At 34.2% G+C, this 22329-nt stretch overlaps 1 protein-coding gene across 1 annotated transcript in view; it reads left to right on the top strand.

Moving 5' to 3' along the window:
* LOC145285794 (long-chain fatty acid transport protein 1-like) overlaps positions 1-22329 on the top strand; it is a 134054-nt gene that overhangs the window by 48931 nt on the left and 62794 nt on the right. Inside the window, exon 2 of the mRNA XM_080134165.1 lies at positions 15812-16200. Within this exon, the coding sequence (XP_079990291.1) occupies positions 15812-16200 (389 nt within the window). The remainder of the gene's footprint in view (positions 1-15811; positions 16201-22329) is intronic.

Here is a 22329-nt window from a genome sequence, read left to right as displayed (position 1 = left end):
GAATGTCTCTCCCTATCTCTGCGCTGCATCGAATGTCTCTCCCTATCTCTGCGCTGCATCGAATGTCTCTCCCTATCTCTGCGCTGCATCGAATGTCTCTCCCTATCTCTGCGCTGCATCGAATGTCTCTCCCTATCTCTGCGCTGCATCGAATGTCTCTCCCTATCTCTGCGCTGCATCGAATGTCTCTCCCTATCTCTGCGCTGCATCGAATGTCTCTCCCTATCTCTGCGCTGCATCGAATGTCTCTCCCTATCTCTGCGCTGCATCGAATGTCTCTCCCTATCTCTGCGCTGCATCGAATGTCTCTCCCTATCTCTGCGCTGCATCGAATGTCTCTCCCTATCTCTGCGCTGCATCGAATGTCTCTCCCTATCTCTGCCCTGCATCGAATGTCTCTCCCTATCTCTGCCCTGCATCGAATGTCTCTCCCTATCTCTGCGCTGCATCGAATGTCTCTCCCTATCTCTGCCCTGCATCGAATGTCTCTCCCTATCTCTGCCCTGCATCGAATGTCTCTCCCTATCTCTGCCCTGCATCGAATGTCTCTCCCTATCTCTGCCCTGCATTGAATGTCTCTCCCTATCTCTGCCCTGCATTGAATGTCTCTCCCTATCTCAGCCCTGCATCGAATGTCTCTCCCTATCTCTGCCCTGCATCGAATGTCTCTCCCTATCTCTGCCCTGCATCGAATGTCTCTCCCTATCTCTGCCCTGCATTGAATGTCTCTCCCTAACCTCTGCCCTGCATTGAATGTCTCTCCCTAACCTCTGCCCTGCATTGAATGTCTCTCCCTAACCTCTGCCCTGCATTGAATGTCTCTCCCTAACCTCTGCCCTGCATTGAATGTCTCTCCCTAACCTCTGCCCTGCATTGAATGTCTCTCCCTAACCTCTGCCCTGCATTGAATGTCTCTCCCTAACCTCTGCCCTGCATTGAATGTCTCTCCCTAACCTCTGCCCTGCATTGAATGTCTCTCCCTAACCTCTGCCCTGCATTGAATGTCTCTCCCTAACCTCTGCCCTGCATTGAATGTCTCTCCCTAACCTCTGCCCTGCATTGAATGTCTCTCCCTAACCTCTGCCCTGCATTGAATGTCTCTCCCTAACCTCTGTCCCGCTGCATTGAATGTCTCTCCCTAACCTCTGCGCTGCATTGAATGTCTCTCCCTAACCTGTCTCTAATTTTCCTTTGCATGTATTACTTCTCCCTCTTATTTTCTTTACAAACCTTATGTTTTTTTTTACAAACTTTCTCAGCCCATTTTTCAGTTTTTTCCCCTTGTGTTTTTACATGGCACCTTGCCATCTCAAGATTAACTATGAAAGGTAATAACAGTCTATTAACGATTTTTTTGATATTTTGTTTTTATGCAAAACAAAAAAAAAACAAAAAAAACAAAAATTCTTAACTTCTTTTATTTCACCCAGTCATTTCAGGGTTATTGGCTACAATTTCTCATGTCAAAATGACACACAGCCTAATCAAAATGCAAAGAAGGTGGCTGCAAGAAGAACAGATATTTTATTATTAGGTTACATAACACTGTTGAAATGACAGTGTCATTTACCCATTGAGGATTCTGTTGACGCCGGTGTTAATAACTGAACCTTCCGACATTACTTGATGCTGCTGCTCATGGTTATCTTTTTGCAATTACTTGATTGGTTTCCAATTACGATTAAATCTGCAGTTTTACTTCAAAATCATAAGTGCATTCTGAGGTGCCATAGTAGATATTGAAAAAGATGAAAAAATAAATTCCTTAATTCTTATTGGATGAGCAGGTCATGTGATATGTTTCTATCTTATATTTGCACATACAGTTTAAATGATCGGCATTTAACGAATTGCTATTGTTATATAGGGGTATTATTGTTATTGTTATATAGAGGTATTATTATTATTGCTATTGTTAGATAAAAGTAATCTAATTTTTGTTATTGGTATATAGAAGTGTTATTATTATTGGTAGACAGAATTATTGTTATTATCTCCATATAATAAAAAAAGTGGTAATAAGCAGGCAGGCAGACTCGAACCCGTACCGCGAAGAAGGAAAAGAATGTGAAAAAAATAGTGATGTCTTTGCCATTGTGTCCATCGCCAAACCGGAAGTGGCAAAGGTTTAAATTAAGGCTAGTCAATCGAAAAGAAAGGATAACTTTTGAAAATATCGGCGACAAAAGTGACCCCCCCCCTCCTTATAGAAACAGAATCTGGAATGTGTAGAATTTGTTCAGGTGACAACTGGGGTAGCAGTTGTAGGAATACATATTTAGAAAGAAAAATAGGGACTCCTTCTTCTATAGATGTTGCGATTGTGATGGTGTTGCTCATAGGATGTAATGTAGCATTTTATTATCATGACTGAATAAAATAGTGTCCAAACCAAAACTATACTATTACTTTGTAATGTACTATTAATGGTGGCTATTAGCCTAGATGTATTGAATTTGTGTATGTATGTGTATATATATATATATATATATAGTAATTTATAAAATATATATGGCGATTAAGCTACACTGAATATTCCGCGTTTCATCCACTCTAGGATTCTTCAGGCTTATGCGCATAAGCCTGAAGAATCCTAGAGTGGATGAAACGCGGAATATTCAGTGTAGCTTAATCGCCATATACATTTTATAACTGACTAACTAGCTCTACCTACGTATTGAGCACTTTTGAAGTAAATACTTAAAGTTTACGCATAAATCTATACTTTCGTATATTAATTTTATGTGAGTAAATGAAGTAGTTATATATATACTTTTGTCCAGAAGGAAATTTTATTATATATGGAGATGGAAACAAAGAATCTTTTCCAGTTAAAATCTGTTAAGAAATACACATTTTTTTTTTTTTACATGGTAGTCACCACTTATCTAGGCCCGGAAGCCACTCGGGTATAAGGGTTATTGCGTGTACAGTAATCAATCGGATAGTAGCGTGGCAATCGGTAGTAATGGAGATTTGATAAAGTGTCTTACTTAAGGGGGCGGTTTATCAGAAATTTGTTTATGTTGGACTTGAAGACATCCAAGTTGTAGTCAGGTGGGAAACAGGAAAACGGAACAGAGTTCCACAGGCATACACTTCTAAGAAAGAAGCTTTGTTCATGGAATCTCCGTTTTGATTTAGGCACAGATAAAGAGTGGGGAAAATTATTGACAGTGGTTTCAGCTAGACGGGTGTTTTTTGTGAAAGATTGGTGAGTGGGGACCAGAGATCGGAGCTCAGACGAGCACTTGCCATGGAAATAACGATAAAACAAAGACAGGCTCGCAATGTCTCTTCTGTATGAGAGAGGTTTTTTTGAGAAATACACAATTTATATTGGTAAATAATAGTTAAAAGAAAAAAAAAAACAAGTTATCGTTATCCAAAATTGTTGTGTTTTGGGCCATATTGGATAGCTTTACCTAATGTAAAGTGTGTATTTCTCAATACAAAATGCCAATAAATTTTAACTGGAAAAGATTCCTCATATAATATTTAAGAAAATTTATTTTATTTCTTAATGCTTAGTGTCAAGTTGCTAAGTTGGAACAAGATGGCTGACATGAGACTGTCTTCTTTGCAGTTTGGATAATCCTTCACAACTCTAAAATGAAATAAAACACTGATAGCAACCCACCCAACAACTGTCTGCGACATTTATTTGGTGTATTTCTATCAGTATTTTTTTTTATTTCCCAGTTTTAAGTGATTATCTAGACTCTCCAGATAACCGGCTCATGTCAGCCATTTTGTTCTTGTTCTTACTTAATTTGATACTACTTGTATTTCAAATAAAAAAAAAAACGCGTTTTAAAACAAGTTAAAACACCAAAAACCTATTCAGATAGGTAGAAGAGTAACTTATTTTGCCTTTGGCAACATTTATTTGTTATATATTTGTTTCTTTACCATTTTTCTGGTTTGCGAAAATGACCAACAATTTCACAGAAGAACTAACCAAGGAAGGTTAACAGTAGAGAAACGATGCAGGTTTTTAAAATCTTTTTTTTTATTTCCTTCTGATTCAACCATTTTTTTTTTTTTTTTGGCGTCATTTGTTGAGTTTTTCAGCATTTCCTTTTGACAATTACAGACAATTTGCGTTTACGTTGCCATTTTTATCTATAGGTGTGTACCAATTGCCTATTATCAGATAAAAGAAAAAAAAGTTTAGTCCACAGCAACTATCGTGATTACGCATTCTCTCCCTCCCTCCTCTCTCTTTCTATTCGTAACACTTTTTTTTTTTAATGAAAATCGCTCCAGACTATGCATAGAGCCACTTGATATAAAGAGCTAACAAGAACGAAAGATAATTATCACAAAGACAGGAGATGTCTATTCGCCTTAGTTTTGAATAATAATAAAAAAAAAACTGCTGTAAGAGGAAAATAGTGAGCAGGAAGAGTTCCACAAGTTTGCAGTTTTTTGTGAAGAACTTATTGGAATGAGAAGCTGTATTACAAAAGGTATCCAAGCAGCGGATTGATGCAGACCAAATGAGTTTGAACAAAATAAGCAGGGAATTCTTTCTCATGCTCTTTTTTTTATCCATGCAAACCCTCTTTCTCTTTCTCTCCTTCGCACATCTGGATACCCCACCCCGCCCACTCCTCCAAAATGTGTTGTACCTGGTTACATCATGTCATTTAGTTGTTACTCTCTCTTTATTCTACATGTGTCTACGAAATCGCTTTTCTTTGCCTCCGTCTTTTCTTCCCCCTCCCTTTTTCAGTCCCCTCCATCTTTCTTTTCCTTCCTTTTTTTCCTTCCCTCCTTCTTTATTCTCCTCTACTTTATTTCCCCTTACCTTTCCCCCTTTTTTCCTTCCCCTTTCTTCCCCTACCCCTTGTTGTCTTTCCACCCTTTATTTCCCTTCACCTATTTCCTCGTTTCTTTCATTTTTACCTTTTTCTTTGCTTTTTAATACATTAACAAAAAAGCCGGTATTTTCCAATTGACTATATAAATAAATGCCCATACAAACCTGCTTTACTTGAACGTTGTTCATTGTGTGTGATTATGTCTTTTTGTTGTTTCACAAAATGAACTCTTTTAAGCTCAAAGATTATAATTAGTATTAAATACAACAGACTTGACCTACAAATCCGTGATTAGCAAGGAAGGAGAGAAATAAACCAAGGGATGAGAGTTTGTGACATTTACAGTGATTAATGTTAGCTATATGAGTTAATATGACTAGTACCCGTGCGATAAAGCTTAAATCATCTAAATTCAACATTGTGAAACCTTAGTTAGTGAAACCTTGGTTACCAGTTGTTTTTTTTCGTCCCAACACGAATGTTATGCAACTTGAGTATAAATCTGTAATCTACTTTTGATTTGGAATGGTTTCTTGAATCTTTCTGCAGTTTTGTCCTAGAAAACTGACTATAATTTTGACATTTCCTATCATTGTTTATAATAACTTCCTATAATATTTTCCCTTTCCTATCATTGTTTATAACATCTTCCTATAATATTTAACGTTTTCTATCGTTGTTTATAATATCTTGCAATAATATTACCCTTTCCTATCATTGTTTATAATATCTTCCTATAATATTTTACCTTTCCTATCATTGTTTACAATATCTTCCTATAATATTTTACCTTTCCTATCATTGTTTACAATATCTTCCTATAATATTTCCCTTTCCTATCATTGTTTACAATATCTTCCTATAATATTTTACCTTTCCTATCATTTGTTTATATCTTCCAATAATATTTTCCCTTTCCTATCATTGTTTATAATATCTTCCTATAATATTTAACCTTTCCTATCATTGTTTACAATATCTTCCTATAATATTTTCCCTTTCCTATCATTGTTTACAATATCTTCCTATAATATTTTCCCTTTCCTATCATTGTTTACAATATCTTCCTATAATATTTTCCCTTTCCTATCATTGTTTATAATATCTTCCAATAATATTTTACCTTTCCTATCATTTGTTTATAATATCTTCCTATTTATTCAGCTCTGTAATACAACAATAGTCTATTTCTAATGGGAGCATTTTGTTTTATTATTACTAAAGATTCATCACTTATCAAAGCCCAAACACCACTTGAGGATAAAAATTAACCCAAGATATTATAGGAAGATATTATAAACAATGATAGGAAAGGGAAATATTATAAGATTTTTTACCTTTCCTATCATTTTTTATAATATCTTCCTATAATATTTTACCTTTTCTATCATTGTTTATAATATCTTTCTTATAATATTTCCCTTTCCTATCATTTTTTATAATATCTTCCTATATCTTGGATTAATTTTTATCCTCAAGTGGCGTTTGGGCTTTGATAAGTGATGAATCTTTAGTAATAATAAAACAAAATGCTCCCATTAGCAACAGACTATTGTTGTATTACAGAGCTGAATAAATTAACAACACCAGTAAAATATAAAATGAAAAAATAAAAAAATTGGTGATTTAAGAAATAAAAGAAAACATTGTTTCGTTTACAAAGTTTAATATTCGAGTATGGACATTCATATTTTAGATTATTGATGAGTGGGGATGCATAAGCCCAAAACGTTAACATTGGTTTCAAGCAATTTCACAAAATCTCTACTCTTCTTTTTCCTCCTCCCCCAAGTCATTTGTATCCATGTTTCTTATGTAGTTATATTTTGTAAACATACACTTTTAATTTACAAATGCGACATTGTTTAGAAAATAAATACCTTTGGAATTGGCATGTTTTTTGGCAAACAACTCTATATTGCAACTTACAGCCATCCCACCCTCCTTACGAAGCTACTAAACCAAATGTGTCCACAACAGATTTGTAGAGAAATGTTTGACACATTTCTCTACAAAGTACGTGATATGTGTGATTAATCCTTTCATAACAAATTAGTCAAAAAAAAATTCTTGTCCAGTGAGACTGAGAAACTTAGCCTAATATAATTGAGATTTGCTATCGATCTGGAACCGAAACTATTTTATTTTAACGACGGTAAATCATCCTCAAATATTCAGATTTGAAAAATCTTTATTTAAAAACTTTTAAATTAAATATTTTTTGTTGTTGTTTTGGTACTTGTACAGTTTAATCAAGACATTAAAAAATGAAAATATCGAAAAAAAGATTATATTGTACATATCCGTTTTGGACTGAAGATCTCCGAAAAAAAAATTTCACTTAATTTGATCGAGTAGTTTTTTTGTTTTTTTTTAATATTTAAAAAAAAAATTTTTTTTTTATAGCGGAAAAACACGTTTTTAAGACAGCGCAATGAAGGTAGCCATCTTTTAATTTTTTAACATTTCACAGGGAGATAACTCAGTTTAAAGTGCCGACACTCCCTCCCCATCTTTATTACTAGCTTTTCTTCCTAAAAATCGAACCTTTTGCTCGGTATCATAACAAATTGGTTTTTCGCTGTAAAAAAAAAAAAAAAAAAAAAAAAAAAAAAATACTCGATGAAATTAAGTGAATTTATTTTCGGAGAACTTTATTCCATAACGGATACATACAATATAAACTTTTTTTTTTAATATATTTTCATTTTTTGATGTCTTAATTAAACTGTACAAGTACAGTTGTGTTTTTTTTTTATTTCGTAATAGTTGATGTCTATATTCAAAACTTCATATTTCTGCAAATATGTTTTCTTTCTGAAGCATTGAAAATCAATAATTTCTTTGAATGGTAATATGGCTGTAACTATCTATCACCGCCTCTGTTAATGCTACACGCCAGCGGTTCTTACTGAAATGTATGTTCGCGTTGTATGACGTTTCACAAGGCGCATGAATACATGGCGGACATTTTAAATCACAAATAGTTTTTATAAAATAAAAAAAAAAATTTTTTACGTCATTTAATAGTAATTAGATGAAATACTTTTCATAAAATAAAAATAGTTTTCACCTGATTTAATAGTAAAAATAACGCTGTCAGTAAGTTTTCACAGGCGGTTCACAAAAATTATATGGGGGTGCCCCCCCCCCCCATATAAACAGAATTTTTGCTAAATATTAAACGATTCTTCTGCTCAGTTAATGTCGGTGTGTTACTTACACAAAAGAAAAAAAAAAAAAAAAAGTAGAAGCCTCTGACTATACTAGTTCTATAATTGAATAACCCCCCTCAAAAAAAAAAGAGCAAAAAACATGAAAATGTGTTTGTAAACCACTTGTGAAAACTTAATCTTTTAGATCAATTAAAAATCATTAAAAACTACATAACACAAAAAAATGAACCACCCTTTTTTTTTTTTTTTTGTTTTTAAACTTATTTCAAATGTCTGCTAAAGATTTCTCCGTGATGTGACAAGTCACTTTACTGCACTCATGCGAACTCATCATTTATCTCGGCAACAAAAACAAGTGCAGGTTCTGCCACACAGAAGTAGAGTGTGAGCCACCTGACATCCAGTTGTAAAGTCTTGTTGGGGGGGGGGGGGCTATTATACAATGCGACACAATGGAGTGTAAAAATATCTCCACTGGAAAAGAATCTGTAAAAACCTGAATATCCGATGTAGCAGCAAATCTTGGGAACATGTTTACCAGAAAGAACAGTTGGAAATAAGTGATACACCATCCACTATCACTACGAAATTCCTACAACTACATACCTAGAAAATAGGACTATTAAGCCTGACATCATCCGGGTAACGCCGGTTAATGGGCCCTGCTAGTTGAAAATATTATTGAAATAAAAAAAAACACGTATTAGTTTTAATTTTCCCTAAAATTTTTAAAACGAGGTGTCAAAATTTGTGAGTTTCTAATTAAATAAAAGTAGAATAATTAGTAGTATTTGAGCTAACACCAACACACATACACACACACACACACACATACACCTAAATATCCGATGTAGTAGCAAATCTTGGGAACATGTTTACCAGAAAGAACAGTTGGAAATAAGTGATACACCATCCACTATGACTACAAAATTCCTACAACTACATACCTAGAAAATGGGGCTATTAAGCCTGACATAGTGATATAGGACAACAAGGAGAAAGTAGCAACCCTAGTTGAAGTAAGCGTCTTCGATGATGCTGGCCTTAACAGAGCAGAGAGGGAGAAAATAACCAAATACCAACGACTTATGTATGATGTGAAAGGAAACTGGAATTTTAAGAAGGTATCAATCATTCCAGTCATTATAGGAGCAACCAGGCTAATGAAAAATAATTTAAAAAACAATTTGGCGAATATACCCAGTGAACCAAGTGGAAAAGAAATACAAACAATAACCACTTAAAGGGACGGTTAGAATCTTAAAAAAAGATCTCTCGGTTGGAATAACTAATGGGAGAATATTTGGCATCTAGTAGAATGCCCCAGCCCCAGAAAAAACACAATAAGAAAATTAAAACTAAGAAAACACTACCGCATGTAATGTTAACAAAGGCAGTGAAATGGCGCAAAATAGTCCTAGGGTCCAGGGGTTAATACCATGCAAACGGTAAATTTGCCACAGGTAACCCCTAAGAACACAAATTAGAATGGTTGGCATTATGTTACAGTTAAAATAAACATTTACTGATTTTTTTTTTTTTTTTTTTTTTTTTTTTTTTTAATAAAATTTCCTCCAAGAATAATAAATGATTTTATAGTTGCCAATAAAAAAAAAAAAGATTCTATTCTTTTTAGGTGATTACATGTGAATGTTGAAAATTCAGTAGATTCTCGAGTTGGACAAGATATACCTATCTAAAGAAGGTCAGACGTTACATTGACCAAAACGTGAGAATAACACTCAAGATGCTAACACTAGTTTGAATAGTCCGAATAATATGAAAAAAAAACAAGCTTTTCCTAACCAATCGATATCTTTTTAGACAACTAACACTAACATTGATTAAATGCATCAGTCAATTCTTTATATAGGCAGTTAAAGTATTTTCTAGAATGTTCTTTTGCCTAGAACTAATTATACTTCAGTTCATTTGACCAATGGGATATCTAAGTTTATCAAGTTTGTCTTTGTTTTATCGTTATTTCCATGGCAAGTGCTCGTCCGAGCTCCAATCTCTACCCCCCCTCGCCAATCTTTCATGAAAAATACCCGTCTAGCTGTAACCACTGTCAGTAATTTTCCCCACTCTTTATCTGTGCCTAAATCAAAATGTAGATTCCATGAACAAAGCTTCTTTCTTAGAAGTGCACGAGTGTGGAACTCTGTTCCGTTTTCCTGTTTCCCACCTGACTACAACTTGGATGTCTTCAAGTCCAACATACACAGATTCCTGATGAACCGCCTCCTTAAGTAAGACACTTTATCAGATCTCCAATACTAACGGGTCCTGGATATGATCTTAAACTGTATCCAGTGGTGAAGCCACAGTTTGCAGGCTTTGGGGAGTATGGAGCCACCCTTTAATTGCCATTGCTCCCAGGTCCATTCTGACCCAGAGTGGTAGTACCTGTTAGGGTTCCAACTATGGATTAAATAGAAACCGACTTGAAAACAACAAATATATTCTATTAAAATTTTTTTCTTCAAAATCTTTGGATTTGGCATTAAATAACCTGAAAAGGGTTGATATGCCGTGAAACAAAAACAACCAACCAATACTAACGATTACTATGATACTATCCGATTGATTACTGTACATGCAATAATGCTTATCCCCGAGTGGCTTCCGGGCCTTGATAAGTGGTGACCCCCATGTAAAAAAAAAAAAAAAAAAAAAATTAAACAAAGTATTATATATATTTTTTCTTAAATAATTTTTCATGTTTCTGAATTTTTGAGATGAGGACTGATAATTTAGATTATTCAGACTACTGTTCTCATCTTGAATGTTATTTTCACAACGTTTCGGTCGATGTAATCTCCGATTTTTTTTTTTTTTTTTTTTTTTTTTTTTTTCTTTTCAGGTGTATCATGTTGAACTCAAAAATCTGCATGAATCCTTTATTTAATCTAAGAGAGGTAGCATGTTCTTGTTCCGTCAACTATGACTGGGTAGATGAGTTTGATAAGGTTCATTTGAAAAAAGGTCGTAGGTTACATCGACCAAAACATTGTGAAATTATGTCAAGATGAGAAGAGCAGTCTGAATAATCCAAAATACTTTTCATGTCCTCTTCAGTGACTCAACTCACGACATTTTGAATTTTACTGTCAGTACATCTAAGTTTAGGGAAAATAAATCGTGCTAATTTGCTCAAAACTGCTTAATATCAACAACAAAGTAGAATTATGTGTATTAATGGGGTGGGTAGGGAAATCCACTGTATAGTGCTTTATCATATTATAAAACTAATTATAACGTTGACATTAAATATCAGCTAACGATTATTGTTTATAAATGACATTTCTGACATATTTTTTTTTTTAGAAGGAATGGCAATTAATAATTTTTTTTTTTTTTTATTATCTAATTATTCTTCAAAAAGGTTAAAAACTAGAATCACTTATCAGTATTTCAAGTTGAATAATAGATAAATCCGAGCACGCACACACACACGCACCAGAAGGAAACCTAGTGACCTATTATGGACGCATGATATGACAGAACAATAGAGTCCAAAGGAGAAACTAACTTCAAGAGGCAATCAGTCTTCAGCTAACCAACATTGGTTCTAAAAATTATCTGTAAGTCAACAGAAACATTGAGAATGTTGGTTCTCATAATAGTCAATCATTTGGTTTTGTTTGTCTAATGACTAGGGCTGTGACAACAGAATATTCTTTTCATTCTTTTGACTCTCGGGTATATATCCGACACAGTTAGGCACAGTCAATCAACCAAAAACAAACACCCGTCTATATAAAAACATATAAGATATTAACGGATATATACTCAAGAGTCAAAACAATGAAAAGAATATGCTGTTGTCACAGCCCTAATTATGACATATCAACTCTTTTTGGGGTTATTTAATGCAAAATCTGGTCATTTTGGTAAAAGTTTTTAATGCTTTAAGTTCTTTATATCTTCAAATGGCGTTTGGTTGCTTTGTAGAGGAAAATTTGTTGTTTTTAGTTTTACAGAACATGATTGAGTTTTGCAAAAGAAAAGTAGTTGTCTGCCAATATGCCAGGGTTCCATTTTCCTTTAAAACATTTCTCGATTACTGAAATATTCTGATGGACTCTTTCGCTGTTTGCATCACTCACATCAGATTCTCCACAAAATTCTTGAAAGTGATAATTTTGCAAAAAGGAAAAGAAAACGTACTTAATTTGACAAAAAGGCCAGAAATGGATTTTCCATACTATTGTGCATATGCAAATGGCCACAAATGTCCTGCACTTTTTATAGTGTCGCACATTAATTACGTGTAACATTAAAAAAAAAAAAAAATATAGGTCATTTGTGGCCATTTTTATATGCAGAATAGCATGGAAAATCCATTTCTAGCCATATTTTATTTTTTTGTCAGTTTAGGTGGTTTATTCTCAAAACTCCAAGTATATCACAAACAGTTACGCAAATGACAAGAGCCAGATCAACAACTTCCATAATTATTTAGTTTCAAACATTCACTACAACTTTTAGAACACATTTTCAATCAATAAAGTGGGGTGGGGGATGCCAGGCTACTTTTTATATCTTGTAAAACAAAATAATCAGAGGCAAGTCAAACAAGTAAATAACTCAGATATTTTATCAGATTTACATAAAAACAAAATCCAAGATAATTTTAAATGACAAACAGCTTTCAAAAAATCTTGTCATAAAATAAACAAATGTTTCAATCTTAATTTTTAATAGTTACTTTTTTCTCCCTATGACATATAAAACATTTTGGGGATAATTTCATGCCAAAACGTAACATAACCCTAATAGAAAAGATTAATTGTATACAATTAGTTGAACACAAGTCACAATTTTCTCCATAGGTTGAGAGAGCTCTGATGTATGGCATGAAAAGAAATTATAATCTTAGGAAGATTTCCATCATTTCAGTAATTATGAGAGTAACCGGACACATGAAAAATAATTTTAAAAGCTACCTGGCAAATACATATCTGGTGAACCAAGTGCAAGAGAGATACAAACAGTTGAACTTGAAGAGATGGTTAGGATTGAAAAAAGATCTCTTGGTTGGAGTATCTGAAATAGTGAGTGAATGTTTGACATCCAGTAGGATGCCATATCCCTAGCAAAAATAAAAAGGTAAGAAAACTGAAGAAGAAAAAAAAAAAAAAAAGAAAGAAGTTGTCCACATACACAGCGATATGAAGTCAGTAGTTGAAACACTCAGCTCTGACTCCTGAAACTTTAAAAGTTCTCAGACCTTGGAAAACTTTTTGGTCCTCCGACAAAAGGAGGGTGGACCTGTAAATTCACCCTTGTCCCTACGTCTGTCCGCACTTTTCTAAATAACTACGCCTTGGAATTTTTTGAAATTTTGCACAAACATTAAACATGATATAAGTAAAGAAAAGTAACAGAACAAATTTTCCGGAAAAACTCCGGTTGCCCCCCTCCTCCCCCCAGGAGTGCCTTTTGGGTTAAAATGGCTAAAATTGACACTTTTATGCATATTAAAAAACAATTGAATCCTTAGATTTTTATAAAACTTTCTGAAAAGTTGTAACTAACTGATTTCTATATAATTTTGTTTGTCAATACTTTGCGTTAACTCTTGGGTGTGCCCCAGGGGCTCTTTTAGGGCTAATAAAAACACTCCATTTTTGGGACTATTTTACCATATTTGTCCAAAATTTTCTGTGTATGTCTATTTAGCAGTTTTGCATGGTGTTGAACTCAAATTTAAATATGTTAAGGCTTTGGGGACTTTTGGGGCTAAATGGTGGTGGTGGGGGCAAATAATGGACTAAAACTGCACCGTTTGTTCATTTTCACCAGGATTTGACGTCCTCTTGGGATTTTTGGGGTTAAATGGGTGGGGGGATGCTGAACGTAGTCATTTTTTTTATGCTTCGTTCACTGTGCACTCACGGGGGACCATGCATGCTTCACTTTTCATTCATCAATCTTTTCTATCTATCTTACCTATATATAAAAGTCAGTATTTGTGTGTTATAGAAATCGATATGTAAATAGTAAAAACATTCAAATAAGTTTCAATAAAGGAATAAATTTTTCACAAAATCTAAAGACTCCTTTAAAATTTTCCTTCAATTGCATCGATTAGGCCTTTGGAATAACTGAAATATATCAGAATATAAAGAAACAAATTTTTTAATTTTTTTTTTTTTTAATAGATTTTCTTCATTTCATAAAATGAAAGTAAAAATTAAAAAATTAAAACAAAGAATATCTCGGTGTAGAATGTATTTAAAAAAACAAAAACATTTGAAACATTGGCAGTTTCAAAATAATTAAAATCGTTTGTCTGAAAAATTTAGCGTTGACAAGTATTTTTCTTTTTATTTTGAAGAAAACACCATTGCACTAACAGCGTTTTTTTTTTTTTTTTTTTTTTTTTTTAAATTTTTTTATTAACTTCACATTGCAAATGTTCTTTTTTAACTTTTCAAGGTAAAAATTGTAAACATGACATGAAAAGTTTATAGCAGGAAAATTTGAGACGATTTGAAAAGAACGAAAACACAGAAAAGAAACTTTTTTTAAAAAAAATTTTTTTTTTACCCCAAACAAGGCGCAGTGCCACTTTGATGTAGGGGGCTACTATTGGGGACATAATTTGCAAGGATACTATGTAGGTAGTTGAGCAGCAAGATGTCTGTTCACATTACACTTGAACTTCTGCATGTCAGTACAGTTGGGGAAGCAGGTACCTAGAAGGGAATTCCAAAGTCTAGCATTTCTGGGGAAGAAACTATTGAAGTAGAAGGCTTTCTTACATCTAGGGATCTCTACTGTGTAGGGGTGGGATTTTGCTGCTTGTTGGGTTTGTTAGGAGTATTTACATCGAGGGCTTGTAGTTTACATTTAATTTACAAGGGCTCGTAGTTCGTTGGCGCATCCACTATTAAAATACTTGTTACATCCCTCTGCCTGTTCTACATTTCGTCAATGGGACAAAAGTTGAAGCTTAGATGACAGTTCAGGACCTCTCAGGTTGGCGACTCTCTTTTGAACCCTGTCCAGGAGTAAGAGACTAGTAGCAGATGCACCAGCCCAAATGTGACAACAATACTCCATACATTTTTTAAACATTGAATATTCTGGTCTTGGTAACATTTACTTTTAATTGCATTCTTCAAATTCTTAAAGACAAGTAGGTTTTCCATTGTTTCACAGACAAATACTAACAAAATCATCAGCATTCAACATCTCTTCCAAACAACCCATGCGGAACTCTTAGACAATGCTTCTAAAATCATCATTATAAAAATAAATCAAATTCATCCCTCTTTTTAAACACATTTCAATATTTTGATCTAATCAATGTACAAAAACTTCCTGACAAACTCAATAGTTTTGCCATCTGTCTACATTGTCTGGTCATCTTGTTCATGTAATTTAACCCCATTAGATTATTTTCTTTGGGAATATGTGAAGTTTCATGTCTACGCTGATAACTAGACACAATAGACAACTTGGAAGACAACATTGAATGCGTTATTGCTGAAATTCAGCCTAATTTAATGCGTAAAGTTGTGAAAACTGGACTTCAATGTTATATAAGGTCATATGCTCAAAATTGTATTTAAATTCTAAATATGAAAAATTAATCTTAAAATAAAAATTAATCTTAAAATAAAAATTAATCTTAAAAATATTGCGTATTATACAAATATGTAGTTTATTACAAACTACATATTTGTATAATAAGCAATATTTTTCTGTGTTTTAATTTAAAGTTTACCGACTCTAAAGAAAAAAAAAATACCCTACATATGATTATGTATAATATTTCTTTGTTTTTATTTTTAGGACGTTATACCATCTGATAAAACTTAAATTGAAACTTCGGAGATATGCGAGAAACCATGAGACGATTGCATCATTGTTTAAGAAAATTGTTGATCGACATCCGGAAAAGATTGCATTTCGTATAGAGGACAAAATTTGGACTTTCCGTCAAGTGGACGAGCATTCTAATGCTGTTGCCAGTTATTTCCAAAAGCTTGGTTATCAACCGGGAGATACGATTGCACTTTACATGGAAAGCCGTCCTGAATATGTCTGCTTTTGGTTAGGTCTTTCTAAAATTGGCGTCATTGCTGCCCTAATTAATTTCAATCTGCGAGACAAACCCCTTTTGCATTGCATTATCGCTGCCAAACCAAAAGCAATTATTTTTGGTGGAGAATTAACAGAAGGTAAGGCATCTTTTTCTTGGCGTCAATAAATGTGTGAAATGTTAGCTTGTATCACGTTTCTGAATTTGTTGAGATGAGGATTAATTAGTCGTTTTATTCAGATTTTTTGGACTACTGCTTTCATCTTTAGTGCTATTTTCACAATGTTTCGATCAATGTAACCTCCGACCTTCTTCGACTGTATCTTGTTGAACTCAAAATCTTTCTGTCGACCTCTGAAATCTGCACAGAATTTTGAACAGAACGCTTTTATTTAATCCATGGTGGTAGCATGTTCTTGTTCTATCAGCCATAACCGGGTAGAATTCCTAAGTAATTTGCAATTGTGTTTTTTGTGTCACCACACTGTTGATTGAACCTTCAACCTCCAGAAGAGTGTAACTTTGTAACTAGATTTTACCAAGTAATTCATCTGTTAAACTAAAAGTCATTGTGGAAACTTATAACGCTCAAGATGAGAATAAGTTTGTATTTTTTTGGTCTCACAATTTATCAGAGAGGGACCTATGTTTTCAGTGGCTTCTGTTAGTCCGGACAATTGCCAGATAACTGTACATTAGTTTTTCCTGAAATTTTGCCGCGAATTTCATTAAAAAGATGTGCACAGTAAAAAAAAAATTTTTTTGCAAAAATTTCCGTTGTGTCCTCAGGGGCTCAAAAGAGGTCAAAGATGCCCCAAAATGGCCCAAAATGACACATTTTGCCCCATAACTTTTGATCCATCCATTAGATTTTTCTGAAACTTAGCCAAAATATGGAGCCCATTGTTCTTCATATAAATCCAGTATGGGTGACCCTGACAAAATTCTGGTTTGCGTCTTTTTGTGGCTCTTTTTTCATATTTCTCAACAAAAACTTGATATGTCTGACTATATAGTGGTTTTTCACGGTGGTCAACTCAAATATACATGTGCTAAGGCCTGAAACTGCATCATTTTCCATTTACACTGGGATTTGGCATATCCAGGGCTTCAAAAGAGGTCAAAAATGGCCAAAAATTACACTTTTTGCCCCATAGCGTTTGATCCATCCATTAGATTTTCCTGAAACTTGGCCAAAATGTGGAGGCCATTGTTCTTAATATTAATTCAGTATGGGTGACCCTGGCAAAATTTTGGTTCTGGGACTTTTAGGGCAAAAAAAAATATGCCTTTTTGGGGCTCTTTTTTCATATTACTCAAAAACTTGATATTTATGTCTATATAGTGGTTTTCCATGGTGCTGAATTCAAATATACATGTCTTAAGGCATGAAACTACACTGTTTGTCCATTTTTACTGGGATTCGGCATTCTCAGGAGCTCAAAATGGGTCACAAATGCCCCAAAATTGCAAAAAATGACACTTTTTACCCCATTACTTTTACCTCCTCCATTAGATTTTTCTGAAACTTGGCAAAAATATGAAGGCAACTACAGTGATATTTGAAAGACTGAATATATTGTATAAAAATTCAAATTCTTGTTTAATTTTACCTGAGAACATGTTTTACTTTCGGTGTAGAAATGAATTTGTGTGTTTTTTGTTGTTTATTCTAACTTTTTTTATTTCTTCAGTTTTATGTAAAATATGTTTGTAATTTTTATGTTTCTTGTAGTAAAATAAGTGATATCGGTTTAATAAAATCATTTTATATTTAATACTTGTTTTCTTCAAACGCACAGAAAATTTACTGACATATTTAATAACATTGTTGTCATCCATGACAACGTAGCCAAAGTTGGCCCTCCGCCTATAATCAGCATAGCTTTTTTAGCCTTCATGCCCCCAAAAGGTTGCCAAACCCTGTTCTCAAGTTTCGATCACTAGATTTGATGTCAAAAGAGACTTTCCTAAACTGTCGATAGCTAAAACATTCGCACTACCCTTTTGACACTGCTCATAATTTGATATATCCCTCTTCCTCCTCGCACACACTTTTTTCACAGTTGTTATCTCTGTTGGCTCCATGCTTATTCGGAGTTTTCTCTGTTCATTTTGTTTCAATAATAATTAATAAAAAAATTGTTTTTGTTGTAATTGCTATACTTATTAGTGAACATTTCTTTTCATCTTGCAATACTTAAGACCAATTATTGAATAAATGTCCCTTGCTTGTGCAGCAGTTTTGTCGTGAGTGTGAAAGACTGCGACACAATTGAGGTCAATAGATATTAAGATTGTGAATGTAGTTTTTCCTGGAATCTTATGGAATTAGAATAAAAAAAAAAATTTTTTTATTCTTTTTTTACCTCAGAACTGGAAACAAGAATGGATGCTTATATATTTTTGGTACTGCACTATTTTTAAATAGTTTTTTTTTTTTTTTCAGATTAAATTCAAGTTTCATGATATCTTTTTTTTTTTTTTTTTTTAATTGTTAGGTGGAAGCACAGAATAGTTACAAAACGCTCTTCTCTCCCCATGTTAAGAATAGCTTTCAAAATAATCATGTTATTATTTCAGCGCAGTACCAAAAATACATAAGTACCCAAGCATGGATAGACATGTCATGAGATAAGAAACAAAAAAGGTACATTACTGATAAGATATTTTTTCTTTTCTTTCAAAAGTCATGCATAAATGTTATAATTAGGGTTACAAACTTTTTTTTTTTTTTTCTTTCATTTTCCTTGTGTGTCAAATCCTGTTGAAATCTAGAAAGGTGAAAAACAGTCATGAAAGGTGGAGAACATTTTTGTAAAAAGGAGAAAAGAAGAGAGATCAGTTTCATATATCTTAAGATAATAGAACGTGAAGTGCACAATCAAAAAAAATTGTATGCATTATTGGGTTGTCATAGTTTCTTCTTATAAATTTAATGTCAATAATGATAAAAAAACAACTCTTGCTTTACTTTTAAGCCCAACTCTCTCTAAATCTTAGTTTTTGTGTATGACCTTATCTGATGGCCCAAATTTGAGGAATGTAGGTTCACTCTTCCAAAGTATACTCAAACCTGGGATAGTAGTAGTAGTAGTAGTAGTAGTAGTAGTACCTGTGAGGATCCAATTTTAATTTTATCAATTACTAGCAGGGGTGCCCGGCGTTGCTCGGGTGTTTGGAGGTGTATGCTGTGCAAAAAAAGCAAAAAAACAAAAAAAATGGTTAATTTTTTTAAACTTTGACCCCTATTATGACCCCTTAAAATTTATAGTTTCGGGCTCAAATCACTTTATTAAGTTAGATCCAGGTTCAAGGAACCTATATCTAAAATTTCAAGTGTCTAGACCCAAAATTGTCGGAGGAGTTTGGTAGAGTTCTTAAAGGTCAAATCGTTGAAATTTGACCCTTTAACAGCCAAATTTCTGGCTGACACCCGTCACATCGATTTTCCCAAATCTCAGTACCCGGTATTTCAAATTTCGAGTCTATAGACTAAAAATTGACAGAGTTATTGCGTAGGGAAATGTACACACACACAGACAGACAGACAGACACGTTCACTTTTATAGATATATAGATAGATTCAAGCTTTCTTTATTCCGTCCCGTCTTGTCTATAACACAAAACTGCATCTGGTAGTCAGACCCTAATTAAGAAATTTGAGTGAATGTGGAATAACACCTTAGTTATCACTAATCTCAGTTCTTTTCTGATTTTGAGTGATTGTACCTGCCAAGGCTTCATTTCTGGGTTAAATAGAATTTATAAATCACAGACTAGTAAGTATGCGCTGCAGAACACGTTTTGCTGGTTCATGCGAGAGACGGACTTTGCAGGTGATTGATGCTTGTAACCAGGTCGAGGGGGAAGAGTGTTGTTTCTTACTCCTCCTTCTCCTCTTTCTTTAGAAGGTTGCCTCTTACTCCCTCTCTTTCCCATCTTTTGGAATGTTTTCATCTCTGATTCTGGGCCTCCATTAGAGGTTAACCAAAAATAACAATTCAGATAGTCTCTATTCATAGGGGTTTATCTAGCGTCCATTTAAGGAAATTACTTTTCCCAACCAGGTTTGTCCCAGTATGACTTCCCCATTCAATGAAGCGCTTACTTTTTCAAACAAAGAAAATATCTTCTAGATGGTTATGGTTAGGTACTCCCAGTTCCTTTTGTCCCCTGTCCCCCCCCCCCCATCTTATCATTGGCCAAGCTTCAACACTATTTATGTCCTAAGCAAAATTTGCTAACTTTACTAGTTGAAAACTCTGGCAGTCATGTGTGTTTGACATGTGATTAAAAAGTCCAGATTACTTGAAGAGTGATAAAATGGGTATTTTTCAAAGATGGGGGGGGGGGGAGCTTTGAGACGACCTCAGCGGAGGCACCTGTTTATGTTGAAAAGGGATTTTAAACAGGCTTTGTTTTCTATTTGTTGATTTAGTTTTGATAACATGCAGTAAAATATTGTCATGTTTGTTGGCTGAATGGCAAACCCTTGGCGTAGCTTGATAATAAAATCTCTTTAGAACAAAGGGAAGAAAATATTAGGATAGAAGAAGACTTTCCAGCACCTAAGGATCTCTACAGTGTAGGGGTGAGATTTTGCTGCTTGTTTGGTGTGTTTACATCGAAAGGGTACAAGCGCATTGAGTTCATCAGAGCACATTTCATTAAAATACTTGTAAAACTGGCACAGAGATGCAACATTTCGGCGATAAGACAGAGGTTGAAGTTTCAGTGATAGCAAAGAACCTTTTTTGGACCCTTTTGAAGAGTGAGACTAATGGCAGATGCACGAGCCCAGATGTGGCAGCAATACTCCATGCATGGGTGAAGAGTGGCTTTGTAAAGGTACAGGATACTCTCAGTTGTGAGCTACTTTCTAGCATGGTAGAGAGAGAGCCCACCTTCTTTGCAGCAGGTTTGGCAATATCTTCAATGTATTTGTTCCTATTCATGTTGCTTGTGAATGTTAAGTCAAGGTGTTTGAACAAAGAGCTTTCAGATAGCATATTATTCGTTCCATGACAAAGGAGGGGTTGGACCTAGTAATTCACTCCGTTTGTCTGTTGGTTTGTTCGCACTTTTCTCAATAATCACATCGTGGATTTTTTTTAAATTTTGCACAAGCATTAGTCATGGTAAAAATAAATTTTTGCCAGAATGGATTTTCGGGATAACTTTGATTGCCCCCTTAGGACCATTATAGGGGTAAAAATTTTCCCCAGATCGTTCATCCGTTCATTTGTTTGCAATTTTCTCAATGTTTCACTTGCTCTATGCATGCTCGGCTTGTTATTAATCATGGTTGAAGGTTTCTTAAGATTGTTAAAGGAAAGAAGCTTAGTCTTGCAGCATTGAATTTTCCTCGTTCCCCTACAGATTGGAGGTCAACCCTCTAAGGTTTCAGTCATTGCCTTAGAAGTATGTTCATTCATTTTCCCCTCATATCTGTTATAAAGCATTTTATATATAAATAGAAATATGTTAGTCTGTGAGTATATAACTTATCACCAATCACCCTTATTTTAAAGATGAGATAGCGCTATCACCAAAGTGCAAGTTAAAAAAAAAAAATAGTTTTAATTTCATCTGATATCGCCATTGTTGCTATGTTGTTATTAGTCAATTGTGTCTATCTGTTGGGGTTGTACCCCTACTGCCTGGAATAATGAACTATTCCATGACGTCACTTCCAGGTAACGAGGACCAGTTGGCAGTCAGTCAGAGACAGACACATGGAGAGTATGGTCGTCACCAAATAATCCAGCAGTTAAGCAAACATATTGTTCAATTTATCTTTTTCATGTATTTTCGTTAACACATAATTATTTAATTGTTACTGTGTTCTCCCTCGTCAATTATTCAAATACTAACATTACAACAATATCAATCCTGTAACTAAATGTTAAGAAAAACTTCTTTTAATTATTTATTGTTATAAACCTGAAATTATATCGAGTTCTATTTGTGTACAAGAACTGCCATCTTGGTTTGGCTCTGTTTTGATTCTAAAAAGTTCATTTTTGGTCTCCATACATCCAAGTTGTAGTCCGGAGGGAAGCAGGCAGACGGAACAGAGTTCTTCCATACAAAGTAGGGATTGAACCTAGTTATTCACTCCTGTTCATCCATTTGTTTGCACTTTTCTCAATAACCACACCTTGAATTTTTTTAAAAATTTTGCACAAACATTAGTCCTGGTGAAAGTAAATTTTTCACTCGTGAAGGGAGACCCTCACATGCTCCGTTTGTGTTATTGATATTT

Source organism: Euprymna scolopes, chromosome 10, assembly GCF_053919585.1.
Source record: "Euprymna scolopes isolate OS-2025 chromosome 10, ASM5391958v1, whole genome shotgun sequence".
In the NCBI taxonomy this organism is placed as follows: domain Eukaryota; kingdom Metazoa; phylum Mollusca; class Cephalopoda; order Sepiida; family Sepiolidae; genus Euprymna; species Euprymna scolopes.
The sequence above is the reverse complement of the archived record's forward strand: the minus strand, read 5'-3'. Positions and strand labels throughout refer to the sequence as shown.